Below are 26,098 nucleotides of genomic sequence, written 5' to 3' on the forward strand. Positions count from 1 at the left end.
TTTGGTAATTCTGTATTAAAGAACGAACAAGTAAAATATCAGATAAAATTTATGTGTATTGACAATGTAATTTAAAATATACAAGACATTGGCGATAAAAACTAATAATGAAAATGTGCGAATGATTTCAAGTACAATATAATATTACATAAAATTTAGTAATTCTACATGATTAATGATTTCTATGGTATAAACAAATATATACTACCTACCTAATATTTCGCTTCATTTTGAGCGTGTATCTACTCGAATACGTAATATTTCTTAAAAATTTTGAAAATATCGATAAAGTTGTTTGTACTCGTCATTATTAATTGCAATCTTAAATAACGAAATAATTAATTTGTTTACGAAAACGATGTTCAAGATCTTATAGAATTCACTTTGATCGTTTATTTTTTTTTTTAAAGCTCAAAAGGGTAATTTCTCTGTTCGAAAGTAAATGTAACGATTATAAGAGAAAATTCATTGCATAAAGAATAACATATACAATTTTTACGAACTTTACATTTTGTCTCTATGATTCAGACAATTTAACAACAGACAAATTAACGCAATGCATGAATCATTCATAAATATAGTAACTGGCAAAAAGGCAAAATCGTAATGGGCTACATCCTACTTTATTAGCTTCTAAAAACCCTTCAACCCTACAGCAAGTACTTCTTATGATTGTATATTATATATGTTAAATATTTTTCAGTCAGAATACACGTTGAAAGTAAATTTTTTTACATGTACGAAGATTTGCCAAGAATATAAAGTAATTTCGTATTATTCAGATGAATCAGAGAGATTAGAATTTTGTGTTAAATGTACCTAATCGAATAATAGAATTAAGCGTTCGATTTTAAATCTTTGAAATGAATTTGCATTTAAGATTATTTCTCTAATACGTTTGATTTAAGTTGCATTGTATTGTATAACTAAAATTAAGAAAAAAAGGAAAAGCAATTAACGTATCCCATTTTTCATTGAAGTAATATACAATAATGTTAATCATAGCCAAAAGCAGGCGCCAGAAAAATTCCAGCGCATCAATTGAATGTGAATGGCCTATTGTTTCCTTTTATTTTCTGTACCTATTAAATGGATAACATTTTCCTACTTTTAATTATAGTTGTGTACACAATATACAAATCTGTTTCGTAATATCACCAAATTTTGCAAAACATAAAAGTGCTAAAAAGTTTCCACTGCGTATATATATATATATAAACATTACAACACCCTAGTTTAGTTACGTCGACTAATTATGTTTGAACGTAGCTTGCAACTTAGATGTTTAATCCTGCATATCTTACGTGATACACAAGTTGATAATATTGGACAAAACTAAACTGGGGTAAACGACGAAGTAGACGTTAATTTCATTAGCATTTTAATAAAATTAAAATTTAATATTTTCTCATTAAATTTCTATAACTAACAATTGTAAATCTTTGCTCATTTTTTCGGCATTATATAATACTAATGACTAGACTTCATGTTTTTTTTGTTGCTATTTGTACTTTGCGTCAAGCACATTTTACTTTTGTTGCCATCCTAATTTAATCCAATGATACGGACAACGAAAATTTATGAATGTGCAAATAGCAACATTCAGTTGCAGGTACAGCTTCTTATTATTCAGACAAAATTAATCTGAAAATCTTATTTGAAGACCAGTAATGAGCAAGTATCTCACGGCTTCTTCACTCATGATATGTTGGGCATTTGTAAGATTACTTAAATATATTTATATCATTTATTGTAATACTGATCGCACGCGGATAAATTTTCGAACACGAAGGAAATTCTTTGACCTTGTTGCAATTATGAAATATATTTCTGTTATTAGTTGCATATCAGAATAAATTTTGTTTACATCCTTCATATACTTGTGATTTAAACATCGCACAAAGTCTTGAAAAATTTATAGGATCCTTATAGCTTGTACCCGCAGACTGGTATGCTACATGAGTCATGTCATTTAGTGCAGTTCGCGATGGATTATCGCTACCAGTCGTGGATGACCGAGTATAAAAACATTTTAATAAAAATCATATGTAGAATTTAATCATTGTCTATCACAAGGTATGAAATACTATGAGAAGAAGGCTCGTACAGTCATAGTAACAGGCTCTCTGCATACTGCACAAGTCGTCATACCAGGAGCACATTTAACACAAGCAACTATATGTCCACAGGGTAAAAATACTACTCCTAATTCTCCGTTATAACAGATTTTACACATCCTCGCATCATCTACAGGCTTGTTATTTTGTATCTTTGTATTATTTGACAATTCCTCTGCGTTTCCTTTTACAGATTCTGTGTCAATTCCGATGCTCTTTATTCCACTGTCTTGAGAACTTGGACCTGGATTACTTTCCGTGTCTTCTTTTTTCTCTACGTCCGTGGGTACGGATTGAACTTTCTTAATGAAACCAGGTAAATTCATTTGCATCATTTCCTGAAACGAGTAGAAAGTATATCAGTATACAATTTTATGATCCTATTCGTATGAAATAAGATACAGTTCTTGTACTTACCTCTTTAGACGGTGGAGATATATGCTGACCCGTGACTTTATTTACATATTCTTGCCCCTTAACCATTAACAGATAATAGCATTTAGAGAACCATTTCGCGTGTTGTTCCCAAGGATCGTCTTCCGGCTCCCAATCTTTTAAACCACCTCCGCAATGATAACATAACGTTTGGTCACCTTTTCCAGTATAGTAGAAGCCTGCATCCGCCAACTCTTCTTTCGTTCGTGGCATAAACTTTGGCCAAGTTTCAAACGTGTGTAGCCTAGCGTCGTAACTGGCATACTCGGAATGGACCGGTCCCTTGGACCTTCCCAAACCTAAACAGCTTAATTTCGCTGTACTCGGTAGCTGCAATTCCGTTGACAAAGTACGATTATCAGGACCGGATGTTGGTCGATATTCGATTCCGTATGGTCCACATACGTCCCCGCTTCTCGGTCTGGGTGGTAGAACCGTGCTTGGATCGACTCCGATCGGCACATTACCACAATTTATTTTGCGAATAAATCTACATCTTGCCGACCAACGTTGATGGTCGGTCATAGGGTTATCGCCTTCTATCCATTGGCATATTTCTACATTGCATTCGAAGCATCTTACTTTGTCCTCCTCACCCGTGTAGTAAAATCCAGCAGCTGCGAGAATTTCAGGCTCGATATACGGCACAGGCCAATGTTCAAAACTCTGCAGTCTAGCCATTTCGAAGTGATAATCTACGTTGTCCACTTCGTCTCTTAATACATGAGGCGTTATAGGAGTTGGTGGTGTTAAATGTGCATTCGCAGAAGGTTTAAAATTCGTATCGCTTCCCAACTCTCTGTGCTTAATAATACCAGTCATCTTGTTTAAATTAGAGATAGAAGTAATATCTTGGAAAGGTCTCCTCGATTATTTTGAAACCTATTAAAAACATCATAAATCAAACAACCTACCAACGTGTAATTGAATTAATTTTATAGGCATTGACGATAATTCTATTTAATCCTTTTTCAGAGTTCCGTGTAACAGAAATATTCACGATTGAACGATATCGTTCTATGTAAAATTGGCGAAGCTTAGTATCAATTTTACATATCAAAATTATGGACATATGGAACGTACACGTTTAAAAAAAAGAAAAGGTGCAATGCATGAGACGTACGATCGTGGTGCACATTTATGGAAAATTATGCGCATTCGTGGATACACGAATACAGAGAGAGCAAGAAGGAGGGAGAGAGAGAGAGATGACTTCAGTGAGTGGGACTCGCTAGCTTGGTCGCGATGCCGTTATGATTCGTGAATGATGGAGTATCATAGACTTTTCACACATCCACGTAACGTCGAAATAACGCAGCCTACATGTCGCACACAAACAAGAACTTCCGAGAAACAAGCTCAATCTCTCTCTTCGTTCTCAAAGCCTGTTCTCATAGTCTGACTGACGCAGCTGTAATACACACTCATGCTGTTCACCGCCCTGTGCGACGTTGCCGCGTATATGGCCCGTATTTTAACTTCTCTTGTTGCATTATACAACTGCGCGCTCATGGGAATGAAATGTATCGACAAGGGCGTAGCAACTTCCTCTGCCTTTTTTTATATCATAATTTTGTCCGTACGACCGTTACAACTTTGTCAAAATAATCATAGTTTTAAGAATCTTAAATGATTGTCAATTTCATAATTTTCTGATTTCGTATCTACATTTTATTGATACTCTGATGCGAACTCGGAAGTCCGTAACATGCTAGAGTTCAGACAGCCTGAGTCAGTTTGATTATAATTAGATTTATCAAATTTAATCCGAAACGTTGGGTACATTATTTAAAAGTACCAAACGACCCGAATTTGTCGATCTGTATCGGACTTTCTCGGACTGTTCGAATGTTCGTACATTGCATGAGAGACAAGTCTGTACACTCCTACTTGCGAGAAAGCTCGGTTTATACAGGGCACTAAACCGGTTTGCTACGGCTCTGGGCTGGAAATCTACAGTGGATTCCTTTCTTCCCCTTTCCGGAATGCATACTTTTCTAATAGCCTGTTCATGTGAAACGAAGCTACAAATTAATCATATCTACAAATTCTGGAATTACCAAGATACAATTACAAATAAGACAGATAAGAAACAGCATATGTTTAATGCTATCAATACACATAATCCAAAAATATTTTCAAGAAACTCTTCTGTACTTTTGCATACGTTTTCAACGATGTGCATTTCTCTAACAAACCTATTTTATGACATTTTTCTACGTTTCAATACAATATCTGTTTCTATACAAGGACCTAAAACGTTGTAAATTTAAAGAGTCTACGTTTATCTATGTTTGAGTATCGAGGGCTTTGGAAATGAACAAAATTAATAGATCCTAAAAGACTATATTTTCGTTGTACGAATTAAAAATCAATCGCAGAATTAAATGTCTGATTTTTCTTTGAACTTTCACATCTGTTTCGTTCGTTCCATTTGGCAACAGCGTAATCAAGGGGAAGGGAGACACAACGGAAGTTGGTATGCAATGGAGATAGACATAAACAGCACAGGCATGTATGGGTCAATTGTTTGTACGACGAATAAAAGGAAATGTTTATCTTTTCAATTAGCTTTTACTTTGGAATTATTCTTCGTATTATTTCTTATCCGAAACGATTCACTTTTACAAGCTCTCAACCTTCTTCGAACTTGTCATAATCACAATTTATAATCAAGAAAGCCATTTTGATATCTAATCTTATTCGCGAACCGATAAAACTTTTCGATAAATGTTTACTTTAATATGGCTTCGCTCTAAATCTGTGTATTTTTCTACGGCTTTTTCATAAACAATTTAATTTCAATAATACACTAGCACAGACCTAATTTATTAAGGGTGTTCAGTCATCCCAGGGAAAAATTTTAATGGGAGATTCTAGAGACCAAAATAAGACGAAAATCAAGAATACTAATTTGTCAATGGAGGCTCCGTTAAAAAGTTACTAACGTTTAAAGTTCCGCCCTTTCTGAATTTTTTTTTCTAAAATGCGTAGGATTTCGGGGGTATGTCTAATGACCAAAAATGATAGTTATTGACCCCAGAACCTGGAAATAATTTTTTCAGAACGATTTGAAATTTTTTTTTTTCGTCGAAAAATTTCAGCAGCTACCCCCTGTCGATTTTTCTTAAAAATTCGTTTTTCATTTTTAATAAATTTGTTTGACACTCTACAGAAAATTTGTCTAATAATTTTTTGTAGATACCCATGAGCTCTACTTCAGAAAAAAGTTTCATTGAAATATATTCACTATTGTAGGAGTTATGGTCGTTTGAAAATTGGACCACTTTTTGGGGGTTTTTCTAATTTTACGAGGTCAAGAACTAACTTTTCCAATATTTTTGGAATTTCTACATATACTTAACCAAAATACGCGTCGTTTGGCGCTTGAAACATTAAAATCCTTCAATCCGTTCAGAAGTTATGGCATTTTAAAGATTCGCATGAAATTTCAAGGAAGCATTTCTGGCCTCACATTAGATATTTTTTTTCTCGAAAATGCGTAGGATTTCAGGGGTACGTCTATTCACCAAAAATGCTTGTAATTGGCCCCTGTAAGTAAATATAATTTTTTTAGTACGATTTGAAATTTCTTAATTTAATTGTTTAATAACTTTTTAATGAAGTCTCAGTGAAGAAATTGATATTCTTGATTTTCGTCTTATTTTGGCCTCCAGAATCTCCCATTAAACTGTTTTCCAGGGGTGAATTAATTTAATCAATATTCCGACAATTAGTTTTAGCGATTAGGTTAGGTCCGGCTATCTTTTATTTCGTCGTCGAGGGGAGGGCAACTTGCAACGAGCACTATGCATATATGAATTAGGTCCTGGGGCTAGTATATTATTGAAATTGGTTAAATTAAATCTTTTTGTCCACCCGTTATATACGCTCGCCTGTCGGTCACCCCGATGTGAACAGAAGACGATCGGCGGCCCCTTGCAGACGCAACTCGCCTACTGCACACTCACGAACATATCGAATGTGTGGTAGTGCCAACAATTTTTGGAAATATCTCGAAAACCGGGGCCAAACGACAATTATCGTTTAGACAAAACTTGTTCACAATCTCCTTCTCCGTAACATACTAAAAAATCATCGGAATCCACGAATACTAGTTTCTCAGTATTTTAAATCTTTTTTTGTAAGGAGGAATGCTAATGCGCGTTATTTTTTTAACCTCCTACCATCTGTACTTCTTTGCGAAGATCGGATACAGCCTTTTGTGAAAAAACCATCAAACTAATATACAGATGCAGGACAAAGCCACGAAAGTAAACGCTCGCCAACGTTTCATTTTCCGTAGAGAAAGAACCGTGTACGTATGATTAATAAAACGTACTGTAACATACCGATATCGGAACAATCGTGAAGTCCCCCGTGAACACACACGCACTTTGTTCTCGTTCTTTAGCTATTATTTCCTCCGTTGATCAATAAAATTTCACGCGCACACAAAGTAACAACTGGTCTCGTGGCGGATATTCGATTATTTCGTTTATACGGATACGAACGGTACGAAAAAAAGTTAACCGTTCTGCCTTTCATTAATAAACGAGGCCGATGGAATCGAGGAATTAAGTTATAACCACGCACTATTTGTCGAAATTATATTCTCGTGACGAAAACCATATTGATGCGACGCGAAAATATTAGAAACGAGAAACGCGAGTGGTACTCTCGAACATTTCAGTGTCGGGTGTTATGAAGAGCAATGGCGTACCTCTGTAAGCTCCTTAGTCCCCACTCGGGTTCGACCCAACCAAAGCGTAGTAATAACGGAGGAGCGATGGAAAAGGCCATGGAAAAGGCCGCGGCCAATCTACGCCTCTCTCTCTCTATGTTTTCAGTTACACGTGCAGCTTAATGCGTAAATTTCCCAGAATTCTTTGTCATTTTGAAAACTTTTCACCAAAGAAATATTTTCCAAAATCAATATTAACAGTCTCCCTCTCTCTTTCTCTCTCTAGACTCGTACACTAATTTTACACGTACGCTCGTACTAGCACGATTATTTTTACGTTCTGCAATACGGTTTCGTACCGATATGTTTTAACGTTTAAAAATAGAAGGGACAAGAAATATGTGATAAAAACCACATCATCGATGCGTTTTTTGGCGATGCATACATATGCATACGCACGTACACACGCGACTGTCGATACGTGGAGTTTGGCACGTACTCGTACGAAAAAAAATATTTTGACGACAAAAGAATTTTAATTATTCATTTTCGACTTGATATCGCTGGATCGTTTTAATAAATGTAATCAATTCTTGGAATGGGTCGTGACTGCTGCTTGCCAAGTCATCCAGTGTTTTAACAATGAGTCAGTTGTAACAATGAAAGTGACATTGTTTTGCATAAGAAGAATATATTTAATGGCAAGAAAGGTTTTTCTTGGAATGAGGCTTGAATTAAACGTTTTCTTCATTTTAATAGTTTTCTTTTACATAGTCAATTGATAAATTACATGCATACGTCTATACAATGAAAAAACGTACGTCTAATTCAGGCTTAGAAACGATAATTTTGTATAATGATTACTGCACAAATATTACATAAATATTGAACGTGTTTTTATTATATTATTTGAACGACAGATCTAAATGAAATAACTACATAAACTTACCTTCAGGAAATACTAACTTAACAACACTATGTCCTTTAACGACTCGAATGTATCAGAAACTGGCAAAGTATAAGGTTATAAGCTTAAGGCTGACACATCCTTAGTCTTTATCTTCCAGGTTATCTTACTTTAAGTACAAAAGTACATATTGTTTTCATTATTATTGTTAAATTGCGTAGATTATGATGTCTAGGAAAAATATTATCGATAGATAATATCAATTGTTATGTCGAAAAAGTTTGATAGTTCTTTTGTGCATTAAATCCGATATATTTACAAGTACTCGTGCAAGTTTTTATGAACAATTAGCAGCAGCTAATACATTAAATAATACGTATTCTATTACTTTTTTCTAAACAGCAATCGACTAACATTAATACAATAATGTATATCTGTACAGTTAACTAAATTTATTATATACAGGGTGTTCGACCCTCCCTGTGAAAATCAAGAATATCGATTCTTGACTGAGGCTTCCTTAAAAAATTATTAAAAAATTGCAAATCGTTCTGGAAAAATTATTTTCGGTTGCAGGGGTCAATTACGGAACTTTAAACGTTAATAACTTTTTAACGAAGCCTCCATCAACAAATTGGTATTCTTGATTTTCGTACTATTTTGGCCTCTAGAATCTCCCATTACAATTTTTCCTAGGGTAGCTGAACACCCTGTACAAAAAATGTGCCCTTTGTATTTACGTATCAATAACGTAAATTTGGAGCGACCATCTTGATTTTTCAGAGTTGAGAGCATCGCATAATTGTCTTGCAAGAAAAGACTATATAGAGAATTCTCTAACTTGCCCCAAAACGTTCTGGAATTTGTACTTATTAAGATTATCGACAAGTTCCTTTATTCAACAGAAATTATATTATTAACACTTAAATTATTTTATCATTTCTTGATATGTTCTCTTTATCGCGGAACAAAAAACGATCGATATAATAATATTCTAAAAAACTGTACAAAAAAATATATCTTTACACATATTACATATTTTTACAACTTAAATTACCGAATTTGAATAAATATATTTACTAATGTATTTATTAATTAATACCCTGTATTTTGTTGTTTGGTTTACGATAAAAATGCACGAACAGTAGCTCGAATTTCGCGTCGGCACATTGGACAGTAAGTAAGAGACGGGGCACAGTAAATGCAAGTTAAGTGTCCGCAGGGTAAAAATACAATAGCTACCTCTCGATCTATACAAATTTTACATAAACGAGCTTCTTTTAGTTTTCTATTTTCTTCTTTTAAAGACGCTGAAAAAGGTACAACGATAAGTTTGTCTATTATTTGATACTGTATCGGTTTCAAAACTTTCAAAACAGGTTTCATTGGTATTACTTACCAATTTCCTTCAGTTTAATCTTTATCTTATTTTCATCACTTTCATTATTAGATACTTCAGGCTCTTCTTCCTTATTCAAGATTATCTCATTTTTATTTTCATTTGTTGTTGTCTTTATTCTCTGCGTGTGTAACGAAATTTCTGAAGCATGCTGAAAGAAAAGATTATGATATAATATCGTTTGGATGTTTTCAGAACAATGGAATAAATATACAGGGTATTCGGCCACCCCTGGGAAAAATTTTATGGGAGATTCTACGGGCCAAAATAAGACGAAAATCCAGAATACCAATTTGTTAATTGAGGCTTCGTTAAAAAGTTATTAACGTTTAAAGTTCCGCCTGTAGAACGGCAATCTGCGATCAACTGCGTACGCATGATAGTGGTTCTCATTCAGCATGAGGAACTCTACTTATTGACGTATCGACAGTCTTACAGTTTTGTGAATGAGAACCACTATCACGCGTACGCCGTTCTACAGGCGGAACTTTGAACGTTAATAACTTTTTAACGAAGCCCCGATCAACAAATTGGTATTCTTCATTTTCGTCTTATTTTGGCCCCCAGAATCTCCCATTAAAATTTTTCCCAGGGTTGGCCGAACACCCGGTGTAAAGCATTACTTTTTCTAATGGAGTATCCGACAATCTTTCTACCATATTATCTTGAGGAGATGGTAAATTTGTAGATAAAGCAAGAGGCGGTGGTGCTTCGGCTGTGTCTGGGTCTTCATCTTCCGCTACGCCCTCGAAAATCTGTACAAGCACGGAATATAATTTAAGATTTTTAGAAGATACAAGATAAATATACGATATTTACCGATGGATTTAAAGGTCGTCTATTATCGATACAGTGTTTGATAAATTCTTGTCCCCTTATGAGATTTACAAACTCACATTTGGGAAACCATCTCGCGTGTTCGACCCACACATCATCCGATGCTTCCCACTTTCGTAAACCGATATCACAATGAAAACATCTAACAACATCTCTAAATCCTATTATAATTATAACATTTACGATATTTTAAAGTTAGCACAGAAAATAGAAATTTTTATTTATTATTTATGTTAATACTGAATATTTACCGGTGTAATAAAATCCAGCGCTAGACAACAGTTCCGGAGTTTGAACCAGATTCTCCGGCCAACCATAAAAAGTGCGTAATCTTTTCTCGTAAGTTGCATAATTTGGCTTTTTAGAAGCCATGTGTATATGTATTCCTAATTCTGCGAGACTCGATGTTGTACCAGGCTTCAACTTTACATTATTCAAATACAGTATATCTATTAACGAAAAGGCCAAGATAAAATGATTATTTCGAATATAAAGGGATTACTTTACACAAATGAATAGATACCATCTTTGTCTCGATGCGTATAAAAATCACAGTCAGGAAAATGTACCTTGTATTCTGTATCTTGATCTAGATCGTTACCAGGTTCCCACTTCCATACAATACTTCCACAATACGCGCATTGTACCTGCAAACAAAGAAAATAAAATGTATAACACCGTGTAAGGTTTTAATCTTTTTATATTTATTACCATGTCATCGTGTTGAAGATAATAAAAACCAGACATAGCAATTCTTTCAGGCGATAAGACTAAAGGGATTGGCCAATTACTAAATGTTTGTAATCTTTGCGATAGAGTCCTATATTCTTTCAGAGGATCTTTGTTTTCTAAGTAACTTATAGACCGTTGTTTAATGCTATCGTTTCCTTGCTGTACTTCGGTCGGTGTTGAAGCTAATTCCAACAGAGTCCTATATTCTTCTAGAGAGTCTTCGTTTTGCAAATGAGTCGGTGACTCATTGTTACTGCTGTTACATTCTTGCTGTACTTCTGTCGATGTTGAAGCTAATGCTGAGTTATTTGTAGATACTGGTATTAATGGAACGTTACAAGTATTAGAAGAATTTTGAACGAATGGACAATCAGGCGCAGCTTCTCGATGACGAACCATAGCTTGATCACCAAACTTCCAATCAGAAATTATTACTCCACATAAAAAACATTGTACCTCCACGGCACGTCCGCTGTAATAAAACCCTGCTTTTGCTATTCGAGCAGCATTTACTTCAGCGTTTGCTGGCCAATCCGCAAAAGTTTGTAATCTATTTTCCTCGACATTCATTTTGGAATATCAATTACGACTATTTCGAATTTCGTCGATCGGAAAAATGTCCCACCAAATTTCAGTGAAATTATGTCTACGATTTATGATACAAAGTACATGATTTTTTAATTTAACATTCGAAGTTTCATCATATTTCGACGATATATTCGATACACAATGGACAGATGTAAATACTTCGATTTACATCCTGAACAGATAAAACTAAAAATTGCGCATCTACCAGTCTTCGCGCGTGCGCGATATTTCATGGACGTCTTTTCTAAGACGCTTATTCTTTAAGTTTTTGAAACTGTTTTTTGTGATTTTTACCAAGCTTGCGAAATAAATTGACACAGTTGTCAATTTAGACGAAGAGAAATATGTATTCGCATAATATATGGAATACAAAAATTAGGCGAATTGTTTTTATGAAGTGGAATAAATTCGAGGATCAAAATTCAAATGCAGCTTCTTGTTGGATCTAGAGCATAGAGTACAGACTCTGTACTATTGTTATTGTTTTAGTTGATATTGTTTCGAGGGGCTGTTCGATATTGTTGATATTGTTTATATTGTTTGATATTGTTCGTGATCCAAAAGATGGCGTTTTAGTGTGATCGTTAGTGTTCCACTAACTCCCTTCAGTGGAAATTCAAAGAATTACAAATGCGCCAAATTTAAATTGTGCAGTAATGTAGATAAAATTTGAAAAAAAGAACAATTATATGAATTAATTGGACAAACAACCCAACGAAAGTTTTCTGAAACAAATAACACGCGTGAGAATACCTCTGACGGTTCCAGGGGTACTGAAGAGTTGGTCAGCAGTGGCCATCTTTATAACCGAGAGGGTTTCTGGGGTGCAGCCAAATCAGCCAATCAGCAGCCAGTTAGGCTCCGCTTCGTCGAAAGTCGTTTAACAAAGTTGCACGAATTTCGCGCGCACCAATTTTTCGAATATTCTTACAATTTCTACATATTCTTCACCAAAATACGCGTTGTTTGCATTTTGAAACATATTAACGAAACGTATTAAATGCCTGGGCCGTCGTGATTCGAAATTGTTTGCCGCGAAGACGGACTTCGGCTGTTCAAGAGCAAGAAGGAAAGGCTCCCCATTCACGTTCTTTATCGAATTCCCGAAGTTGCATGAGGTGCTGATCTAGCGTAACATGTGGCTCGTGCGGTAAGATATGTCGGTTTTCATTCGGTTAAACACTAAGAAAGTTCGTCGTTACTAATGTCGACGTCGATGCACTCAATTATGCCAGATCTGGCCACACTGTGCTCCCGTCCGTTGATCACATAAGTCGGTTCTGTGCTTTGTTCCCGCGTCGCAATACATAGTTTTATAGAAACTTGCAAGCTTCACTTGCAAGCACGATGTCCCCTCCAACGTAACCAGAAAGACAAGCTAAATTCCATTTTTTAGGAGTGGGAACAAGGTAGCACCATATCACAGATAAAGACCAGACTCATTTTACGTATATAACACATTTATATTTACAAATAACTCGACGTAATAAATATTAATATATACATATCAGTTCCTTATAATAATACAAGAGTATAGAACTTATACTATACATGGAAATTATAAAGCTTTTATGGTATTTATGCATACATCGATGACGATTTTACGCGTTCAAACTCTTATTTAATCTACATCACAATTTTCGTATAAAAGGAATAGGCGATTATTTTCGCATTAAAAGTTCATAACAAGTGTCGAATGTACACATAGACGGCGGCATATCTTCCATTAATTTTATTATACATAAAGCATGGGCTATATGTTTTTGCTTCTTTAATTCCTGCACAAGGATTTCTGTATTTCTTTTTATGTTTGTTAGAGATCGGTTCATAAGAACATGTTCAATTATTCGACCATATACCTCGTGATCTGGATGAAAAAATGCTGTTAGATTTTTTAAAAATAACATCTCTAATATCGGCGCTGATAGAATTAATTTCTGAAACACAAAGTGACGAGTGTGTTAAGAAATAGTTCTATAGTCAAATTATATTTTAATTAAAAGATAAACGTACTTTATGGTTTTCTTTGAGAATATTTACAGCTTCTTCATGAAGTATTGAATCGTCGATATCTAATCTAATATAAATCGCGTGTTCGAGAGGAATCTGCTGGGTATTTAAAAATTCCTTAAGCATCTGTCAGATATAATTTAAGGAATTAGTAATTATATTATCAGATGGAATTAACTATCTTCATAAACTTACATCTAGAGAAGATAATGCTTCTATTAACATTTTATATTCTTGAAAAATTTGTTTGTTGTGCTTGCTTTTATCTTTTTCCGGTATGTACACATTAACTAATTTCATTATTTTAAAAATCGGGTGATTGTCGATAGTCGTGTACGCAGGATCATTGAATTTTGGCCATTGTAAGACCATTTCCTTTACTTGATAAAAATGGTCGGCATTCCGTATTTTATCAAACATTTTCCCAAAAGCTTCGAAGCGATCTTTTTCTGTTGCACATTCACCAATATCTTTTGTCAATGGAATATTATTGTCTATGCTCAAATCGTGTTTTGGAATGTTTGTCTTGTTCTTGTTAGTTTCTATATCTTCGTCAGAAAAGTTGCCCCAGTCATCTGTCCATTCTATTATATTTTTACCATCAGATTCAGATAAGTTTTCTTTAATTTTATTATTGTTATCAGTTTGTGGAGTTGACTTTTCAGCTGGCGTTAATTTCTCTTTTGATTTTTCAGTGTTTAAACTCTGAATGAGCTCGGTATTAGATTCCTCATGTTCTCCATCATTTCCTATTTTGTGATCATCTTCAACTTGATTTGTGTCAAAAAATACCGCGTATTTTACTTCTTGATCATCAAGTAAACGTCTTTGCCAATATTTAAAATTTTCATAGATATCAGTATCTTTACTTTTGTGAGCAATATTTATAATTTTCCATATTAAATTCAATGGGTTAAATAAATATAAATTTTTAGAATCTCTATATAATCTTTTATATAATTCTAAACAATAGTAATATATCGCAGTTTGAGTATATAACTCTGTTTGTCGAAGTTCTGTTAAAACATTTTGTGTTTTCATTATACTATTCTTTTGTACACTAAATAAATACGACATTCCTAATAACCAATCGTCTTGTAAAGTATATTTTGCGCATTCTAAAAATACTGAAATAGACGAATTATTATTGTCAAGAGATATATCAAATTTTGAACGTAAATCTTAAATTGTAACACTTACGATGATTAATGTCGCTCACTTCTAATCCACAGCAAGATGATTCACTTAACATAGCTATTCTTAAAAATGTCTGACAGCATTTCAACTTTGTATTCTGTATATCCAACATCGAATAATTTGTATATTTAGTATCGAGATCGCTAAGTTTATAATTTGTATGCAAACATTCGTAAAAACATGGAAAACTTTGGACGTCGCCATTATCCTTCTGATTCTCGTTAGCATATTCTGTATCATTGTCTTGGCTATTCGTAAAGTTTAGTTTTAATCTAGACTTCCAAAAGTTCCTATCACTTATGCTTTTAATTAAACCGAACGTTGACTCTTTCATCATACTTGCAGAAGTCTTTACCATTTCCGTAGATGCTTCAAACATTTTTGGAACAAATTCTTTCGTTTCCACTTGCGGCTGTAAATTAAGAACACTATAGTATAATTGACCGTCTATAGTACTAATATATATATTTTATTTATTTCTTACAGTAGTCATTGCGTCTATAAATTCTTCTTCGCTATCTGCATCCTCGGCGTCATCAAAATTATCAAACTCATTGGGGGGTATCCAGAATTCCAAGTTTTTATGTAAAATTTGTATTTCTATCAGATGCACCTGATCTAGTGCTTTGCCTAATATATCGCTAGGCCCATTGTTTATGGCGAACCATAAACATACTTGTTTAGTTTTTAAATCTTTATAATCTTCGCAGTATCCTAAATTTGAGGCAACCGTCCACGCGGGAATGTAATTATTCTGCATTAATTGTTGACAAGTAGCAGCGCAAACGTTAAAGTCCTTCACCTATGAATATACATTGTAGAAAGTGTAACATTTTCTAGCTCATTTCAAGTAGCAAATTTAAAAAGGCTACTTTACCTCGAGCGCCTTCTCCGCTATCAATTTCAAAACTTTCCCTTCGCGCGCCTTTTTATTATTTTTCTCGATTCGCAAGTATGTTGCTAAAGTTAACAATCTTTGTCGACTTTTATGGCCATCTTCGCGCTTGTTTAAACAATCTGCTACCAATTTAAGTCTATCTTGCATTAATCTGACTTGCAACGGTAGTATATTGATATTGAACTCATTTAAAATTTGAAGTGAATTTATGAGATCATATTCTTCTTTGATTTGTGCATTATCGTCAATAATTAGGTGAAGACAAGCTCTGAAACATAGTGATTAAAATAAAGGGAAAATTCATGTAAAATCCAAGGTACTTACCTAGCCAATTCCATGTTAGAATCGGTGAGAGACTTTGAACTATTAAAATATTCTTTACTAGCTTCCAGGATCAAGTTCACTGCCTTTTCATACGATACTTTTAACAGAGACTGTTCATTTTTCTTAGTTTCAATTAACTCTGCGCAATTTTGTATGTTGGACTTAACGCCTGATACCAAGCGGGCTGATACACAGATTTCAAAACATATTTCTATATCGACGCAACTAAAAATGAGACCGTGAATTTCTAACATCTCGTTTAATAATTGGGCCCATTGTTTTTCATCCGGAGGAGGAATTCTTAAAACAAATGCACATACATTCATGTAGAAAATATAGAGTGTAAAACATTTTTATGAAAATGAACATTTAAATGTTTCAAAATGTAGCATCTGCTTACATTTTATTCAAGCCCCTTGACATTTGAATTAATAATTGTTTTGCAGCTTCGGGATTGCTCTTATTCTTTCGTAACGCATTTAATGTAGTTTTAACCCCATACTTATTTAAGATTTTTGTACATTCGAGTTCCCTGTCAAGTTCTTCGATTAAAGTGCATTTTTCAGTGATTCTCTTTGCACCGCGATCTTTCGCAATAGAATCTACAATGCACATTGCTTTCTCATACATATCAGGATCATTGCAAGCGTATATACAAGCTAGCGCTAAAATGACAATGTCCTCTATCATTTGAACAATTTCATTATCTTGAGACTGTTTTATGTATTCAAAAAGTTTGACCGATAATTTGAGATCTTCTTTACTAATGCATATTAAATAATCATTGAACAAATGCCTTTCTAATTCTCCGCCCTAGGAATTGAAATAAATTAAATGTGCAATAATAATTTCTAACGAATTCTTTTGCGAAATATTCGTGCATACCAAATACTGATGCCTCCTTTGTATAAATGGCAATATGAAATTTTTTATATCGTCGACAAAACTTTTCTCAGTAGTCATGCTCATTAACAGCTTAATTTTTTCTAAATTAGTTAACTTTTGTAACTGGTCCAGAGAAAGATCTTCCAGGCATACTTTGTAAATGAGATCATCCAAAGTTTCCAAATCTAACAGCAGATTTTCTAAACCATTAACGTTATGCAATTTCCCAATTTTTATCAATTGCAAAGCATTATCAACCATGTAACTGTTTCTTTCGATTTGATAAGCTCTAGATTTGTACCACTTTTGTAATAAATCCGGAGTAAGCGAAGTATCTCTAATAAAAAAAAAGGAAAACATACCTGTGTATAAAAATGATAAATATCGACCCGTAAATAATAGAAAGTGCAGTTTATTTTACTTATATATAGATAGCGATGGGTCAGACTCATAAAGTAACTGCGACTTATCGTCATTTTCCAAATTAATTATTTCATTGAATTCAGTTTTCTCGGACCAATCCTTTTGTCGTAATTCACGTTGATCGAGCAATAATAAGTGACCATCGGTATCGCATTGTGGCAGAACCTTTTTATATTTCGATGGATTTAAAGTTTCTGGGAAAAAGTTAATTATTGCTAGCCAATGGGGTAGTAAACTTTTACTATAATACGTGAACATAATTTCAACTCCTTGACAATCGCCATCTTTGGCGAACCTGTGCTTAGCGAAATAATCATATTAAAATAGGCACATAAATTCTTACATTATATTATAAATAATTTATATTAATTTGTTCGTACCTAATGGTGTTCTCAATTGCCGAAAGTTGTCGAAACTCCTCGTAAAAGATTTTATTATATTTCAACGAGGCTCCCAAAATAATTTCGTAAGTGAGCAATTTATCTAAATGATTTAGAAGCTTTCTTCTATATTTAATCAAGTCGCTCTGAGCGTCTGATAAATGTTTGATGTCAATTTTATCGAGCAATTGATTTTCTCTTTGCAGCTATATTTTTATTAAGGTTTGGAATGATTTAATTTCCCTTCCTACATATTATACATCTTTTATTATGCCAAATAAAGACAGATAAGCTTACCTGTCTCAAACTTACGCTTCCTTCGTCCATTTCATTCCAATCCTCGTCGGTGTTGCCTACTATGAACTTTCCATTATCACATTCTCCAATTGCTACCAAAGTTTCCAAGTTGGCACCTTGCAATCCAAAATTCAATAATTCTCTTACTGCTTCTATAGTATCTGGTACGCGGGTAACACACTCGTGCAAGACCCAAGATCTTTTCGTAACTTTACTCAGATGTTCTTGAATTGCATTCAAAGACAATTCAGATTTTCGCCACTGCGTTTGGTAAACAAGATCTGTATCCAAGTTGTACGTATTAGCTAAGGCCAAAGCTTCTTCATACTCCTGTAAAATATTTTTTTTAAATTCTCGTTTCATTTAATACAAGACACTTTGAATCTATTTATACCTCTATATCGATTTTTCTCGAATAAAGTTCTTCAGGTGTCGTACTTTTAAGACCAAGGATTCTATATGTTCTAAATAATACTCTTGACTTTTTTCTTTTAGGTTGAAATTTTTCAATATCAGTTATAGAGTACAAAGTACTTTGCACTAAATTTGTAGTGTAGTTTAATATACTAATTGGTTCTAATTCGTCATGCTCCTCTTCGCTTTCGGACGAGGCTTCTTAAAAATTGAGCGAGTATGCCTTTTATTATATACAGTAGGCTTTCACTTACCCAGTAATCACCTTGTATAATATCTATTATAATACAAACCTGACATTTGACTTTCAGCATTAGATTCTCTATTTCGTTTTTTACTCGTAATCGTTTCACAGTCTAGACACAAAAAGCCTCGATCTGGACCGAGTTCACATATTTGCGGCTGTCCGGCTAAAAATTCAGGACTCGTACCCAAACGATTTTTCAAATTCTTTGTGGAACATACAGAAATAGATCCAGTATATCTTGCAATTATAATTGCCTTTGAGAATACCAATTGATATCAGACATTTGAACATATACAGAATAAACGTTATTCGAATTAAGAAATAGATAATACCTGGTGAGACCACCAACCAATGTCCAATGGGTGAAATTCGTTAACGCCTGGCGGAAATTTTTTTGATTTTACATGCCCCAGAGGATTGGGTGTATTAAAATCTGGTTGCTCGAACAATTTCCATTTCTTTTGTAATAATAAATTTGGCAGTGCCCACAACGATATTGAGCCATCAGAGTGCAAACATGTCAAAAATTGACTATTCGGAGAGATTTTTATTTTGAATATGATCGATTCCGGTTGCAAACTTAATGTTGGAATAATACTCCATATAGAAAACTTTGACGTAGTTTTCGATTTGTCGTCAAAGGCAAATGATAATTTACAGTACGGATAATCATCGAGGTGTCGCCATGACGTTAAACCACTTTCTGAAGCTGTTGACTACAACAAAATATGTAGTATGTTATACTACCTCCTCTAAATCGACGTACGCAAGAAATAAACTAATTACCGTTAATTTTTGGGTGATTGTGTTTCCAGCAATATAAAACAAACAATGCTTTTCGTCGTAAGTAACAGCATTAACGCCGTTTTTATAAAAATTACCAAAAGAAAACTCATAATTTGCTTCAAAACCATTGTTTACTGAAACATGATACGACCTAAGCAGACCGCTATACGTGATTAACAAAAATTCGTAAGACCATTTTTCCGATTTTATTCTCGGCTTAAGAAATATCATAGACGCTATCGCATCTCCGGCTTCTAAAATGTGAGGGTTTTGAGAAATAGTTTTTGGACTGATGTTGAAAATATTGTTTCCAATTGCATTGTAAAAGGAGGTGTAACCATTACTGGATGCTAATACAAAAAGTGTTCCATCTGGGCTCCAAGAAATTTTACGCCAGTGTGGAAAAGCATCCTTTGGAACTAAAATTATAAAATAACATGCAAGGAATATTAGTATTTCTATATTTTCAACCATACATTTTTAAAAACTGATATTACATGCATTTGTCACTAACCAGAGGCTTTTCCAATGATCGACGAATATTCATCTTTTGCTTTTCGAATTTCTATGACATTTTCTTGTAAAATAGCTAGTAAACGTCCAGAATCCCCAATCGCAAATTTCCATGGTAATGTAAGACTGATTTGTTGCGATATGCTCTCTGGTAAAGAGTATCTGTTATTGAGATATCTAAGAGCATTTTTAATTGTCCCAGTTGTCGGTAATATTACAGCATCATTTTTACATTTCTAAAAGGAATATTATTTTACAAATACGATAATACATGTTCATGGATGTGAACCATGTGTGATCTGATAATTTTTCTTTTAGTACACGTAGACGTAGACTTACTATTAGCTCTGGTTCCTGCTTTCGGACAAAATACTCCAATAATTCGTAAAGTATCGGTTCATTCGATAATTCATCAGAATTAATCATTTTATGGCCGAAAACATAACCTATTACACCAACAAAAACACAAATCAAATAGTGAAATCAGAATTTTACGAGTCACTAGACAACGTTCAGAATATTTTTCTTTACCTTTAAGCAAAGATAAATGAATTTAGGTAAAAGTTACTTAACCGTCTTCATATGGGTAAGTTTTAAAAACTAATTATCCGACAAATATGTAAGCACATGTATTAAAAATAGTTTAGATTGAAAAAACCACATTGATGTGTCTGCAGCAACGACAGCAGTGCAAGTTGCACAATCAGTGGTTGTCAACCACTGCATATGTGTAGACACTAGCGATAGGCACGCCAATGTGGCCAGATCTGGTACAATTGAGTGCATCGAAATCGACATTAGTAACGACGAACTTCCTTAGCGTCTAACGGAGTGGTGGGGATTTGCCAATCTTATGAGCATTCAGTCAAGGGACTCCCCGACGAACGGAGGTCAGTGTTTCATCCTTTTGGTCGCCGAATTCTGCTTTATACGATTCTCTATGAAATATATGCGTTAATTTTTGACACTAATCGAATGCTGGCATATTCCAATTAATAATAGTTTCCTTGTAAGCTTTACAGATGACAGAAAAACTATTTTCAGCGTTTTGGCGGGAATGACCAGGTAACGCACCACGTGTTTGTGCGAATAAATACAGAGTAAGTCCGTCATCTAACAATAAGGTATAAATTAAACTGTCGCTGACGAAAATTGTAACTGTAATAAATAATAAAACAGTTAATTACACTTTAATTGCCCGTTGCTTAAGTCGTAAACAAAGGTATAAATCAATAAAAATAAGCAAAGTAAAAGTTTAATTGAATAATGCAGATTATTTGTCATTTAATTTATAGATTTGAGAATCCTGTTTGATCGAGATTTAAGGAGCTCTTAACTTTCATTTCTGAAGTTAAGAATATATAATGCAATACTTATTTGTTTAGTGGCATTAACTTTGGTAATGTGGTCATGAAGTCAGCTGATTGGGATTATCTGCACGGAGTGTGCACCAACAAAATGTTTCTAATAACCCTGTACGCATCGAAGCATGCCATGGCTATCTAGAAACAATTCATCTCAATCATGTCAGGGGTTACGTGCTTGATTTAGGCCCGCGAGGTCCAGCATGAAACCACTCCTTTCTTTTCTATGTGTCACTATTGTTCCCTTCATCCTTGTATTTAATCTACTTTTCTCCCATTTCATAGTACAACAACCACTGGTAACATTGTAACAAAGTAGAAAGACTTTTCAAACCCTCATACACAATATCTTCATGAAGATACAATGAGGAATACAAAAGTTTGTAGTATTGAAAGTCAGCCAGCTAGTCGAGTTTTGTTTACACAGCTGTTGACTGCTCAATTCTCAAAATCTCTCACGCGTAAGAAAAATGATAGTGGAGATAATCATGTACGTTTTATCGAGGCTTTAGTACAGTACGTAGTTACGTAGCGTCGAAACATTGTCTAAGAATCGTTTGTAATACGGGTTACGGAAGGAATGCTTCGATGAAAAAAGAGGCTCATTCCGGAGGTGAATCGTACCGTAGTATGTACTTGGTGTTGCTTCTAATTGAACCGATGCGACCCCGTTCGCATGTCATGTGGAACGCACATACGCAGCGCGGGACAAAATAATCGCCTCGACGATGTTTCCGATGCTAGAGTTTCATCGATGGTAATTCAATTGGTCACTTCGTAAGACAAACGGAAGACGAATGGCCGCATCGTGGTAAATTTCGGTATTTAAAACGTCGATCGTATTCTTAAACAATCCTGTGAGATCATTCCAATGTCCTTAAAGATTTCTAATTGTTGATTATTTGCATGTGATTAGGAGGAATGCATGCGAGCGATGGATAAGATGAAAGGAGAGCCAATGGTCTATACAGAGACTGGAATTTACTAAAATGGGTAAAGACGAGATCTCCTGCATGCTACAGTTTGAAAATCCCGATCGAGAAGAAGCTTTGTAGTTGAATGTCGGTCGCAGTCTCGTGATCAACCTCGTGATCTCCGAAAAATGCATGGGTGCGGATGAGTGTCCTCATAGCCGATTGTGGACCCGGTACATTGTCAACTGTCAGTTGACAAGGCGCACAGGATGCGCCTTTTCCGTTCGAAAAGAGTCTGGCTGGGCCACTCCCATCCCATAGAATTGCGTTCAATCGTCCATCGATTGGTATAGTCGTTTAGCCCTTTGCTATACTTACCAATCGACCGTGGTTCTATCTTTCCGCGGCGATCTCGCACGAAAAATTATAGAGGCATCGTGTACGTCTTCTTTCACCGATTTGCCCGTCAAATAATTCTTCGAGGCTCCCGCGGGCCTCGAGATTACGACTCCTCCGACTGGTAAGTTGCGACCACCGCGGACCAACTGGCGCAACGTTATCGAAATGTATGTGCAATTTATGTGACTGCGTTCGCCAAAAGTACCAGAGTGGTAACGAATCGACGCGGGCCTGTACGTCCAACGGGTTTAAACGCGCGACGACTTGCGCGAACCAATTCCACACCGTTGCACGAGTTGTCTATTCAACGACGAGAATGGTTTCACCGGGAACGACGCGCCCAGGTCTTAGGAAAAGAGATTCTAATGCCCCTCTTTAAACGATGCAACATCCGGCTTCGTTCGTGTTTCAGGGACACCACGTAAATATCGTCGGTCTTCTATATACACTCCGGAAAATCCGTCCTTTGTACGGCATGAGATGCGTTGGTTTTTTTTAAACGATCAGGATCGAAACGAAGGGCGAAGAAAGAAGAGGAATGTTCGTCGTTGAATGCGTGGGAGGTGAAAAATATTTTGTCGATCTGAATGGAGCCCACGACAGCGATATTTGTAGCAAACTTTCGGTCTCGAAAGCTTTTTTTTATACACGGTCGTTTCCAGACACAATGCAGCCTGCTTATTGCGAAAGGCGACGCCGAATCGCATTGTCGAGGGAAAACCGGCCCTTTATCTCCTTACCAATGCCATACACGCGCATTGGCTCGCGTCTTCGTTCTTCTGGAAAATTCTCCGAGCGCCTGACACTCTGAAAGGTTTAAGAAACGCTTCCTCCGGAGCGAAGATCGATGGAAGACGTTTCTCCTCCCTGAAATCGTCCTTTGTCGTCGAAGGATTTGTCGCCGCAGTTAAACCGAAGGACCTCGGCGGCGTGCAGCGTGGAAGGGTCGGCGGGAGAAATCCGAGCCCGGCTGGTAAAATCACGTTACAAAAATTGTTCTCGGCGTTCCTGTGTCCAGGAGGGGGATCCAGAAATCATTTGCACCCGGTCTACAGGGATTTGCACCGCTCGTATGGTCAATTTCTAGGCTTCACGTATCCATTTAGAAGTAAGACAAATAAAATATATGATTGTAATTGTAATTTTAGATCTACGACGATAGGGGATGTCGAGTGGAAACAAAGAAAGGTGAAAAGAGGTAAGGGACGATCGCGGCGAGTTGGCGAAGAAGAGGCGATCCGAGCAGTGTCTTTTCTCGCTATTGGATCGTGATAGGCGTCGCGAGTATATACCGCGGGCACCGTAATCACTGTTATTTCATCGTGAACGGTAATGCTCCGGCTTAAAGCCAGCCTACTTATACGCATTACCCGGGCAAAAGGCAACGCGGACCTCGTCCCCTGGGGCAATAATCGTTTCTCGGGCGTCATTACGAAATTGCTTCGGCAAATGAAATGCGCGGTTATGCGTGCGTATAAACGGCCTCCTTAAATTGAGATTTATTGGAAAATCAAGAGTACGCTTTCCGGTGTGCGTCCGTAAATACGAGTGACGCTGGGAGAGCCTCTTTTGCGTTGGGTTACACACACGTCGCGAACCGAGCGGCTCGGTGAGATTACGCGTCACGTCCCGGCGATTTAAACAAGTCTGGGAAGATGCTTCTTCGTCGCCAGTCACGATTGCCTCCATTTTTCCACGCTAAACTTTCCAACTATGCACATGTATTTGTCCTCGTGTCGTTAAGAACGATCTCCAAGTTGATTCGGTGGAAGATGAACGCACAGAGAGTCCCGTACCGACGCTAGCGTACTATTGCGGTCTCCGAACGACTCCAATATCTGGTTACATACATACATAGTGGAATCTTGCTCGCATTTGCAACGGAATACTGATTTGTTTCGATGCCGAGCTCCTGGGAACGTTCAATAACGCATACATTAGCGAGGCCCTTAGTCACGGATGGTTAAAATGTATTTTGCAAACTTTTTCTCCAATCCCCTCCGCGTAATGGTTGCAATTAATAAAAGAATAGTCCTTGTAAAATTTTGTTATCCATGTGAAGCAGTATTGCATGTTAAACTTGAAGGCTCGTGCGATACATGCGTGCCTCGAGAGGACGGTGACGATGGCTATTTGTTAAAGTAAGAGAGTTTAATGTAAATTGAGCTGATAAACGACCGCTCTTCGCGTACACAAAAACCGTCTGTCAGTTTTTAACGCGCTCTTCACGGAACATATCGGGTCTTCCCATTTGTTCTCGAGACAGTACAATTATTAAGTCCGTCATAATTTAATAACTAATCGAACGACCAAGTATTTGACAGTACTTAAACGTTTTCAGGTACTCTGATAGTTTTCTACTTAACACGTACATTGCACGGAGGGCTTCCAGTGTTGCTGAATTTTTTGGGAAGAGTGGCGGCATATCGGTCACAGTTTTCAGAGACAAAAGGAGTACAGATAAGGTGGTTGTAACAGCGCTGTACTATCTACATAGCGTGTCGTGTTAATTCGTTAATGAGACATCCTGGCTGGCACGCATTTTAATCAGTTTTCAGCACACCGATAACGGGCTATTATTAAGTGGCCTTCTGGAGAATGGCCACTGTGCTGTTCGTCGCACGAGTTTATCGTACCAGTTCGAAGGATCGGTCTCGAACGCGACTAAAAAATTCGCTCGTCGGTTTTGCAGCCAAGTTTCAGACTATCACCTTCGACGGTAAAATAAAACACGTATGCAGTCCCGATAAAAACATTGTTTTTTCAACATTCCAGCGTAACGCGGTTGCGCGGGAATGGAGCCGGTTTTCCGAAGTTGCGGATTAGGACATAACATGGCGCCCGAAGACGCTCGTTCAACTTGATCTCAAAATGAATTTACGAGGTCGTAATCGCCAATTGAGACGAGTACTTGTATGCATCGGCCCGGTTGAGACCTTGTGGCGAAGCGTTGCACTCTCGTCAGGAGCTGCGATAACACAGTGCACGACGATGTCTACTGGCCGTCGTAAATATGTAAAAATAACGATGATTTTTAAAGGACTTCACACACATTGTAGTCCTCGTCGACATGTGTCTCAATAGGCACATCTTCATGTTTCGATGTTAAGACTCAAACTTAACATGAATGGTAGAGACAGACTTTTCGACTCGAATGTGCATACAAACGTACGTGTCTGTATAAGTAAGTCAGCGCATAAATCAAGCACCTCAAAGAGATGCGATTCCGCCACGTCTTCGTGGTCGTCGAGAGTAGGAACACATGTACAAACCTACGCAATTTTACACTCATCTACACGTATATTCTTATGCTTGTAGAGTCAAGTCTTGTAAAAAATTACAGGAATT

General features: G+C 36.1%; 3 protein-coding genes across 9 annotated transcripts; all 3 read right to left on the reverse strand.

Moving 5' to 3' along the window:
• Nucleotides 1-38: 38 nt before the first annotated feature.
• Nucleotides 39-7,408, reverse strand: LOC143349158 (baculoviral IAP repeat-containing protein 8). 4 transcript variants are annotated; one of them, XM_076780183.1, is made up of 3 exons: nucleotides 7,276-7,408; nucleotides 2,535-3,434; nucleotides 39-2,455 (listed from the first exon to the last, which is right to left on the reverse strand). In XM_076780183.1, the coding sequence occupies exons 2-3, from the start codon at nucleotides 3,372-3,374 to the stop codon at nucleotides 2,087-2,089; spliced, it is 1,209 nt and encodes a 402-aa protein (XP_076636298.1). In that variant the 5' UTR covers nucleotides 3,375-3,434; nucleotides 7,276-7,408; the 3' UTR covers nucleotides 39-2,086. The 4 variants fall into 4 exon arrangements, with proteins under 4 accessions (XP_076636298.1, XP_076636296.1, XP_076636299.1 ...); XM_076780181.1 differs by lacking the exon at nucleotides 7,276-7,408 and adding an exon at nucleotides 6,905-7,268; XM_076780184.1 differs by lacking the exon at nucleotides 7,276-7,408 and adding an exon at nucleotides 3,876-5,109.
• Nucleotides 7,409-8,198: 790 nt separating this feature from the next.
• On the reverse strand, nucleotides 8,199-11,901 carry Diap2 (Death-associated inhibitor of apoptosis 2). 2 transcript variants are annotated; one of them, XM_076780179.1, is made up of 7 exons: nucleotides 11,091-11,901; nucleotides 10,903-11,026; nucleotides 10,631-10,828; nucleotides 10,362-10,531; nucleotides 10,166-10,297; nucleotides 9,543-9,693; nucleotides 8,199-9,453 (listed from the first exon to the last, which is right to left on the reverse strand). In XM_076780179.1, exons 1-7 carry the CDS (start codon nucleotides 11,679-11,681, stop codon nucleotides 9,266-9,268), a joined length of 1,554 nt encoding a protein of 517 aa, XP_076636294.1. In that variant the 5' UTR covers nucleotides 11,682-11,901; the 3' UTR covers nucleotides 8,199-9,265. The 2 variants fall into 2 exon arrangements, with proteins under 2 accessions (XP_076636294.1, XP_076636293.1); XM_076780178.1 differs by having other exon boundaries at nucleotides 8,200-9,453; nucleotides 10,362-10,540; nucleotides 11,091-11,898.
• Nucleotides 11,902-13,141: 1,240 nt separating this feature from the next.
• On the reverse strand, nucleotides 13,142-20,859 carry LOC143349156 (NBAS subunit of NRZ tethering complex). 3 transcript variants are annotated; one of them, XM_076780177.1, is made up of 19 exons: nucleotides 20,605-20,859; nucleotides 20,413-20,519; nucleotides 20,075-20,309; nucleotides 19,561-19,979; nucleotides 19,107-19,490; nucleotides 18,821-19,028; nucleotides 18,508-18,728; nucleotides 18,129-18,443; nucleotides 17,817-18,022; nucleotides 17,435-17,731; nucleotides 17,014-17,350; nucleotides 16,529-16,941; nucleotides 16,129-16,428; nucleotides 15,784-16,072; nucleotides 15,391-15,708; nucleotides 14,910-15,318; nucleotides 13,905-14,836; nucleotides 13,713-13,835; nucleotides 13,142-13,636 (listed from the first exon to the last, which is right to left on the reverse strand). In XM_076780177.1, exons 2-19 carry the CDS (start codon nucleotides 20,497-20,499, stop codon nucleotides 13,361-13,363), a joined length of 5,769 nt encoding a protein of 1,922 aa, XP_076636292.1. In that variant the 5' UTR covers nucleotides 20,500-20,519; nucleotides 20,605-20,859; the 3' UTR covers nucleotides 13,142-13,360. The 3 variants fall into 3 exon arrangements, with proteins under 3 accessions (XP_076636292.1, XP_076636291.1, XP_076636290.1); XM_076780176.1 differs by having other exon boundaries at nucleotides 18,114-18,443; nucleotides 18,508-18,725; nucleotides 20,605-20,858; XM_076780175.1 differs by having other exon boundaries at nucleotides 18,114-18,443; nucleotides 20,605-20,857.
• Between the last annotated feature and the right edge of the window lie 5,239 nt (nucleotides 20,860-26,098).

The sequence above is a fragment of the Colletes latitarsis genome, chromosome 12 (genome assembly GCF_051014445.1).
Source record: "Colletes latitarsis isolate SP2378_abdomen chromosome 12, iyColLati1, whole genome shotgun sequence".
In the NCBI taxonomy this organism is placed as follows: domain Eukaryota; kingdom Metazoa; phylum Arthropoda; class Insecta; order Hymenoptera; family Colletidae; genus Colletes; species Colletes latitarsis.

Coding starts and splice junctions, on each gene's coding strand:
- LOC143349158 (XM_076780183.1), bottom strand. CDS start 3,374: ATGACTGGTATTATTAAGCACAGAGAGTTGGGAAGCGATACGAATTTT. Junction 2,456..2,534: donor TATCTCCACCGTCTAAAGAG/GTAAGTACAAGA, acceptor TACTCGTTTCAG/GAAATGATGCAAATGAATTT.
- Diap2 (XM_076780178.1), bottom strand. CDS start 11,681: ATGAATGTCGAGGAAAATAGATTACAAACTTTTGCGGATTGGCCAGCA. Junction 11,027..11,090: donor ATCTTCAACACGATGACATG/GTAATAAATATA, acceptor CTTTGTTTGCAG/GTACAATGCGCGTATTGTGG. Junction 9,454..9,542: donor GATTAAACTGAAGGAAATTG/GTAAGTAATACC, acceptor TACCTTTTTCAG/CGTCTTTAAAAGAAGAAAAT.
- LOC143349156 (XM_076780175.1), bottom strand. CDS start 20,499: ATGATTAATTCTGATGAATTATCGAATGAACCGATACTTTACGAATTA. Junction 15,709..15,783: donor TAGCGGAGAAGGCGCTCGAG/GTAAAGTAGCCT, acceptor GTATATTCATAG/GTGAAGGACTTTAACGTTTG. Junction 15,319..15,390: donor TTATAGACGCAATGACTACT/GTAAGAAATAAA, acceptor CTTAATTTACAG/CCGCAAGTGGAAACGAAAGA.